The sequence below is a fragment of the Anopheles ziemanni genome (genome assembly GCF_943734765.1).
Source record: "Anopheles ziemanni chromosome X unlocalized genomic scaffold, idAnoZiCoDA_A2_x.2 X_unloc_5, whole genome shotgun sequence".
NCBI classification, from domain to species: domain Eukaryota; kingdom Metazoa; phylum Arthropoda; class Insecta; order Diptera; family Culicidae; genus Anopheles; species Anopheles ziemanni.
Window position 1 is genome coordinate 553,814 of NW_026689818.1, and position 8,737 is coordinate 562,550.

The 8,737-nt window shown below is 42.2% G+C and overlaps 1 protein-coding gene across 1 annotated transcript; it reads left to right on the plus strand.

The window, feature by feature from the left end:
• The first annotated feature begins 396 nt into the window (after positions 1 to 396).
• On the plus strand, positions 397 to 8,206 carry LOC131292355 (uncharacterized). The gene is made up of 4 exons (XM_058320811.1): positions 397 to 637; positions 3,716 to 4,097; positions 4,215 to 4,701; positions 8,156 to 8,206. Exons 1-4 carry the CDS (start codon positions 397 to 399, stop codon positions 8,204 to 8,206), a joined length of 1,161 nt encoding a protein of 386 aa, XP_058176794.1.
• Positions 8,207 to 8,737: the final 531 nt, after the last annotated feature.

Genomic DNA, 8,737 nt, shown 5'->3' on the forward strand with positions numbered 1-8,737 from the left:
CGTAAGTGGAGTACGCAAGAGAGGGATAACGTTTCTAATTTTTTTAACAGTACCTTGTTGTGCTATAGTTGGTCTCCAAACACGCAAGAGAGAGTAGTGAACCACATATATATTGCCATCCTGTGCGAACTGAGGCTGTCGTAGTGTAGGACTACTAACCCTAATGAGAGAAATTGTACTGTAACAACTATAGCAGGGGTCACATGAGAGTGGTGGCGTTTTCTTTTGTTTTTGGCTATAGGGGGGATAGTATGGGTGTCATTTCGCATTGGCCGGCAAACGGCCACTGAAGAAGTGGAAATCATTCGGTACAACGCCATTGTGAGGTGCGGACTTGTGCAGGTTTAGGAATCGTCGAGTGTTAAGAAGATATTTTTTGGTCGAAAGTGTGCCGAAATGAGTGGATTCTGGCGTGAAAGTGACGTGTCAGACGAGTCGGACGACGATACTCCCGTCACCGGGTATCACCCGGAGAAAGATTGCGTTTCGGGGCGAGCAACCGGCACGATAGAACCTAAACCTCAGCTTAAGGCGAAACCACGTGGTGGAGACAAAAGGAGCAGAAAGACGAAGGCGGAGTGGTTGTCAGGGTCGTGGCCGCTGCGCCAGTTCGACGAATCGTTGCCCACTAACAAGCGTAAAGCGGAGTGGTTTCGTTTCCGGGAGCAATTCGAACGAATTGTGTCATGCAAATCTCCGGTGGATGCAGTTACTAGGCTGACGGGACTGAAGATTTTCGCGGAAAGGTACCTTCTTAAGCGACGGCTAGACACAGCGGTATTCGCACGATTATTCCCGCCGTCCCGCGGGAATCCCGCTGGACGACGGGAAACTCCATATGAAAAAAACGGATTTCGTTCCCGCTATGTTTAAAAAACGCGAAACTACGACCCGGCGGGAACGGACGCATTTGCTTATTTGAAACGTTTCATGAAAAGTTTCATTCGCTTGCTACAACAACGTCGGTATGGGCAACGTATATGGATGCGGCCGATGTTGTTGGAGAGAAACCAAAATGCGAGTAGTCTTCGACGCAAAATTTTGGAGGAGGAACTCAACAACACCATTCATAAACTTTATATTTGATAATGACTCACAATTCCACTTTTACCTGCCGCCAATTTAGATCACGTAAACAAACTAAAACGTAAACAAAGCTTCCCTTTGACAGATCGGGCGAATAAGCTCGTTCCCGCTGTATATTCTGTCGAATCTGGGCTACTTTTTCCCGTTCCCGCCACCTGGAATTCCAGGCGTGTTTAAACGGCGGTTTAGCATTATTGAAATGCAAGAGAAGCGATGCTTGACGTCGATGGAAAGTGGCACGGAGAACGTTTACAAGCTAACGATATCAGCTTTGGACAAATATTTCTGTGAAATGTGCGACACCACCAAAGAGCGCATTAAATTCCGCGAATTGAAAATGAAGCCGGATGAGGCGTTTATGGACTGGGTTTTGCGTTTGGAGTCCAAATCCCAGTTATGTGGTTTCGGAGTGGAGCAATACAAAGAAGAACTTGTACAAGCATTGTTGAGACGCTTCGATATTTTTGTTCATGCTTCATATTTGTGGACAAACTGAAATTACTAAACATTCGTGGCAAGTTATTGACTTCAAACCGAGAACCAAGCTCATTAGGACCGATCATGAAGACGCTAATTCAGTTATTCTGTTGCGGGATTGTTAGTTTCGATAGTTTTTCCAATTCCAACAGCAGGTTAGTGGTTGCATAGCACACTTGCATGCAACTTGAGATTGCGTGCAACATGAGATTGTACAACTTGAAGCGCACTTTGCTAAATTTTATAATTTCCAAAAAAAAGAGGGTCCCTCACACCAACTGATGAAAAGTCACCAATCAAAAATGGGTTGTCTTTGAGATTCATGAAACTCTCGACGAAAGATTCATGCATCTCTTATAAGGCAGATATTCATTCAGATTCATGAATCTGAATCAGATTTACACAACTCTACTTAAATCCTTTCGAACATTTACTTTCATTTTTTTTTGTTCAATATCATTTTAAATATGTACTCCTGGGAAATGTCTGAGATGATGTAGACGTTGGAGGACTCTTTTGACAAGTTATCTTTGGAAGCCTCCGAATCAGAAGATTCCAGGATGGAGCGAAATTCAGCGTTCAATATTACCGACGAGTATAGGGGCCGGTTAGCGGAAATCGCGGAACGCAATTGCAAGTGCCGACAAAACGAGAGTGAGGTAGAGAAGAGCATAAGGCGGGCCCAAAGCGCCGCCCGGGAACGGGTGCGAAGGGCAATTGAAACGCCGGAACAGCGTGCACTACGGCTGGCAAAGAACGAGGGACATAGAAACACCAGATCAGCGAAGCATGCGGAACGGATGCGTATAGCACGAGCTAAGGAAACTCCGGAACAGCGTGCGATTCGGTTGGCCAAAAATGCCGCACGTACTCGACGGCAACGAGCCGCAGCAGCTGCCCTCGGAGCCAATGGGGCACCATCCGCAACTAGCACAACGTCGAACTCCCAGAATCCGGACCGATTCAAATTGTCCGAGTAATCTATACAAGCAGCACCTTTTACCGTATCCATTCGGCTCGTCTGCTTCTGGAGACCAGTCCACAAATTGCAAAAATAAATAAAAACAAAAAAATGTCCCCGGCTATCGAGAACATTTTATCGGTGCAACCCAGCGGGCATTGTTGCACAACATTCTCTAAAAATTCACTCAAAAAATGAATTTTCCTCAATGCACCCCCGCTGGAGTCCACAATTGTGCACTACAGCGTCGAGTAGCGCAACGTCATGACGTCATCACTCCACTTCGTTTGCCCATTGCACGTACAGTTCTCATACGCCTTCCTTCTCATACACCTTCCTTCTCGTATGCCTTGATCAAAACCAACGATAAAAAAAACCGCAAGAACGTTTCGGTGGGTCATGAACGGTGGGTCATGAAGTTCTTCCTTCTCACACACCTTCTTTCTCATATGCCTTGATCAAACTCAACGCTAAAAAAACCGCAAGAACGGTGGGTCATGAAGTTCTTGCTTTGTTTTCTTATCAACCGAGCAGTATTTTTTTTTTTATGAAATCCGCGTGGATGGCTTGTTTTGATGTGTCAACTTTGTTTTGATAAGGATTTATCGCTTTTCTTGAGCAGTATCCAATCTTGAGCAGTGTCGATTGTTTTTTTAAATTGTTTGCTGTTAATCGTTGTGATTTGAAGTGATGGATCGTGAAATAGAAATGGAGTGGGAGGCATTCAAGCAAAGTGGATCAAGTGCTATACCGTGGGCAGATCTAGGCGTTGGTAAGTGAAAGTGAAAATACAAAATATATTACCGAAACATTGGTAATAGAGTACACCACACTCTTGCTGCTGGTTACGTATAAATATACGATCGGGATCTGGATGCAGTTTTAATAATAAGTAATATTGTTTTAGATATAACTCCTGAAGAGGAAGCGATGGAATTAGGTAGAGCTTCGTCAAGCAAAAGAAAGAACGGTGATGAAGTTTCTAGTGGTCCTAGCCATCGACCTCGAATGGACGACACTGAAATAGAATGGGCTGAATGGCAACGAATGAGTGCGTCTGAAATAAAATGGCCTGATCTAGGAGTTGGTAAGTAAAAGAAAAAAATATTAAAATGTATTATAGTGTTTTAAAGCCTCCGGGCAGCTGGGATGGGTTATGTAATATTTCATTCTATACTTCAACTGTTTTAGGTATAACCCGAGATGAAGATGCTTTTTTACAAGCGGCATCTACGAGCGGCATTGTTGAAGCCAACCGCCAGATAAGTGTAGAAAACAGGGTGGAGGTTATTGGTAGTGGAAGCTTAATTTTACCCACGGAGGAACCTGAAACAATTTCGAGCCATGAGGACACATCTATTGACGGATCTGATGATGATGATGATGACATCAGAGTGGATTGCACTAGGTTGGCTAGATATGTAGATAGCTATAGCCGACATGAGGCGTTGAGACGGTGGGCAATCTTGGAACTCGTATCACGTTCGTCTCTAGGAAAACTTCTGGCGATCTTGAGGAAGGATTATAAATTGCAACTTCCTAAAGATGCACGGACACTTACCAAATCATCCTCTCCAGTCGTGGTAAAAGTAAAATCGATCTTGGGAGGACGATTTTGGTATCAGGGGGTAGAGACGGTCCTAAAAAATTATTTTAAAGATGTCATACCCAAAGATGACCTTCTTTCCATACAAGTGTCGATCGATGGGCTTCCCCTTTTTAAAAGTTCAAACACACAACTGTGGCCAATACTTATAAAGGTGGAAGAATTGGTAGATGCTCCGGTAATGCTTGTCGGTGTTTTTGGGGGACAAGCAAAGCCGGAGAACATCGAACAATATCTTCGGCCGCTAGTGTTGGAGGTGAACGATCTCCAGCAAAGAGGCTTGCAGTTCGGTGACAAGCAGGTGCATTTTAAACTTCGCGCCATTGTTGCCGATTCTCCGGCGCGGGCGTATCTAAAAGCTGTCACCAGTTATACTGGTAAGCATGGATGCTTAAAGTGTTCCTGTGTTGGGGAATACATCAAACCGGAGAATAAAGTCATTTTTGACTCCGTGAACTCTGCACCGCGCACGGACGCGGGCTTTCGAGCTAAGGTAGACAAGGACCATCATAAGAGTTGGCGGACACCACTAGAAGATATAAATAATTTCCATTTAATAGAAGACGTCGTTGTTGGCGATCGGCTCCATTTAATTGATTTGGGGGTGACCAGAAAAATTCTTCGAGGGATGCTGGATGGCAAATTTGCAACCCTTGGTCGATGGTCAGACCCCCAGAAGGAAGCTGTGTCTAAGTTTATGGAAAATACACGGCTTCCTTCTGAGGTGCATCGCCCCATGAGGCACCTCAATGAAGTCCGCAATTGGAAGGGAACCGAATATCGGTCCTTCCTGCATTACATTAGTGTTGTGGTCTTGAAAGATTGCATGAACGAACAGGCTTTCAATCATTTCTTGCTCTACTTCTGCGGTGTGACCTGTTTTGCATCCACGGCACATCAGCGACATTGGCCGCTTGCGAAAAAGCTCCTAGAAAAGTTTGTAAAGGAGTTCGGCACGATATATGGTCGTTACCACTTGACAAGTAATGTTCATAATCTCCAGCACGTGTATGGAGAAGTTTTAAAATTTGGACAACTTGAAAATTTTTCGGCTTATTGTTTTGAAAACCACTTGCAGTTTATCAAACGCTGTATTAAATCGGGCACGAAGTGTGTGGAGCAAGTGGCAGCCAGGGTGCAAGCCAGAGATTCTATCCAGACGGCTGCCAGTTATAGTGCTCCAAACTATCCAATGTTGATGGTAAATCGGGTTGGATTACACGTAACAGCCGATTTTACCTTGCTGCCCGAATTTAGAGATCAATGGTTTTTGACCCACCAGGGCAGCGTCATCAAATTTTTGGAGGCAAAGAAAAGTTCTTTGTCTTCGTTCATCTTGATTGGGATCCAGATTGACCATAAGACGGAGCTTTTCGAAGGAAAGTGGGCAGACGGCAATTCGCAAATAGAATTGTCGTCTGCCGATTTGTTTATCTATAAAATAAAGGAAAATGCTCCGTCAAGAAGGGTGGAAGTACCGTGTGAATCCATAAAATGTAAACTATCAGCAATATATTTACCGAAGCGATCTCTCTCAAGACCACCAATAGATCCTCCTGTTACTATTGCTCTTGATACCATAGCCCTTTTCCCGTTGCTTCATACACTCCGTTGAGAAGATAGTTTTATGGATTCCATGGTTGCTTCCACGTCAACAAGAGATCATCGTGCTCGATAATGTTCGTGGACTGACCTTTTTAACCGCTTTTATGGCTACTGATAGAGCATTGCTAGTTGATATTTTGAATCCTTTAGCACTATGCTGCCTCGCGGGGCTCCATGCTGAAACAGATAGATCGCCTGCGCCCTACTCAAGCCTCTTTTCTAGCGAGTCTGTGTTCTCATGGTCTACATAACGAAATGTTTCAGGTTCCTTCGCGTATTCATGTATTTAACATACATTTTTGACTTCGACTATGATGCTGGTGATGATAATTTAAAATGAATTTTCATTCAACATACATTTTTGACTTCGACTATGATGCTCGTCGATTTTAAATTATCATCTTAAAATGAATTTTCATTCAATAATAAAACATGAAGTGTATGCATAAGTTTGAGGATCCTTAAGCGTCTGTGTGGGTTTCTCAATCTTTTGCATGGGTGAGCGGTGGGCCATTATCATCTCCATCATCATAGCAAATGTAATTAAAAAAAACAATTCAACATCATTAACAATTCATGTATTATTCTCATAAATTAAAACTAAAACCCTATCAATAAATCTAAATTAAACAAACTTAGAACTAACCAGAAATAAACAAAGCCCTATCACCAAATAGAAAAGAAAGTAACTAAACTAACTCATGTACTAAAGCTAAAATTAACTTACGTACTAAGGGAAGAACGGCCTGTTTTTTTTGTAAGTGTATGGTTTGTTGGCCGAACCTTTTATAATCCCTTTTGTTTTTGCCGTGCTCGCTGCGTTTTTTAACTTTAACCTTACAAAGGCTTCTACAGCGGATGCATGCACTTGGCCATCATGACCGTTCTCCGCTATTTTTTTTAAAAGTAGAAATATATTATGATAAATACTAAACCTAATTTTTTTTTCAGGACGTCCTCCGCCAGACCAGCTGCATTTGACCATAAACTGTTTGTTAAATAGGAGCTGCATACCCTCATGCATCCTCTGCTTTGCCTCCGTTTTAACTGTACGAGTCTGCACCCATTGCAGAACATCTTGGAAATGTTCAGCGTTACGAAGCTTGAACTCCAACTCGTCCAGCTCTTCTTTGCTATCCACTGCCTTCAGAGTAAACGGGGGTTCCTGATGTGTTACCACCTGTGGGGGCCGTTGGTCCAGCACATCCTTCATCCCCCGGACAACTTTCGTCAGTATAAATGTTTGCCGCAGGTTCATATCCACACGCTCGGAAATAGAATGCAGCGATTGATTGTTTGCCGTAACACTGGGTGTCTCCATGATTATGCTCTAATTCTATAAAAATCAAATATACTAGTCGTAAAAACCGCTATAGTAATGTATATTTAACTTACCTTGCCAACTTTTTAAAACAGTGAGTGAAATTGTATGTTTGTTTAGTATTTTTCACCTGATAGAATTTTCAGCCACTGAAACTAGCATACCAAATGCACTGGACAATGCTTTGAATTTCTTAAGAATTTTCCCGCTTGCACGCTCTAGAGTACAGAGCTTTCGTTGCCGTTCCGAAATTGTTTATTTTGATTTCGACTTGCTAACGTAGACTATATTGAATGAAACTCTATGTGTTTTATAGCTCACTTTCAATCCATTGTCGCCCCATAGTTAAAAAATATATGACTATTTTTACGTCACCAACTTAATTTCATGTTTTAATTTCAAGATTCTTCTATATAACCAGTAAAACTACAAAAAACAAATTTGAAGGGGCACAACCATATTTTCTCCATGTAAACACTGTTATAGAACGATCGACGTTATTGACAGCTCCACGTTGTTTACATTTTACAATTGATCGAAAACAATCGATCTGGATAGGAGTGAAAAGTGCAGAAAGTGAGGTAATAAATAATGTTAATTACGTTCTAAGTGGGTAAATAAGGTAAGTAAGTTCGACAGGTACTGGACTACACGGGACCCGTGCACAAAAAATGGTGGTAAACGTAAGCTCCAATCCGTGCTATACGATTCTCCAAACCCGTACCAGCCTGGCCGGATCATCAAAATTACGGTGAAAATATTAACAAGTGAGTATGAATCATCGCAGTTACTGTGAAATTATTAGTACATAAGTATTAATCATCAACAGTGCAGTGAAAATTGCACATTGCTATACATATTTTAAAAACGCTTAATATTTATATTATATCTTTATTTTTTCCAGCAGTTTACTCCACGTTTCCTCAAACAGCACTGAAAACACCCAGCATAGTGCTGCAGGGATCACCATGGTGCAATAACCGGCGTAAAGGGAGATGTTTTCAACACTTGGTCTAATGTATGTTTTTACTGTTATTTATGTTTAAATTGTTTTCATAATTTGATATTAATTCTTTTCTTCAAATTTGTTTCTTTACAGCTTACAACGGAACTGTTTGCCCGCCATTGTACAAATGGCCTTTTTATGTAAATAAATATTTATTCAACGAGAATAACGTTGAATTTAAATTTTCACGGTCGTTAAATTATTGTCGAAAGAATTGACGTAACGAATGTGGGGAATGAAAGAAAGGAGGAAGGGGTGAGGGGCGAATGAACACCCGCTGTAGTGACGTCACAATGCTGAACCGTCATTGTGACGTCACGAAACGTTCATTCATATTTGGCTAATCTTTGGCTAATCTTTTTCGAGGATTAGCTAAAGATTAGCCAAAATGTGTAGCGTTGCAAGCTAATGATGCGCAACAATGCCCGCTGGGAATCAGATCTTAAAAGCCCGACCGGCAGAAATGTGTAGCATCGCGTGAAAAGTGTAGTGCGGCGGTCTTCAGTCCCTACCCAACTGACGGTGACATGCAACATTGCCCCGTTTCCCCACATTCCAACCCCCTTAAGCCCAGTACTGTCAGCTTTCTCTTGCTGACAGTAAGTAGTGAAGCTCACTACTTTACTGGTAAGTTATCACACATGGTGGAAAACTGTAAAGTGTTGTTTCTACCGC

Coding starts and splice junctions, on each gene's coding strand:
- LOC131292355 (XM_058320811.1), top strand. CDS start 397: ATGAGTGGATTCTGGCGTGAAAGTGACGTGTCAGACGAGTCGGACGAC. Junction 638..3,715: donor ATCGTTGCCCACTAACAAGC/GTAAAGCGGAGT, acceptor CAACTGTTTTAG/GTATAACCCGAGATGAAGAT. Junction 4,702..8,155: donor ATTTAATAGAAGACGTCGTT/GTTGGCGATCGG, acceptor GTTTCTTTACAG/CTTACAACGGAACTGTTTGC.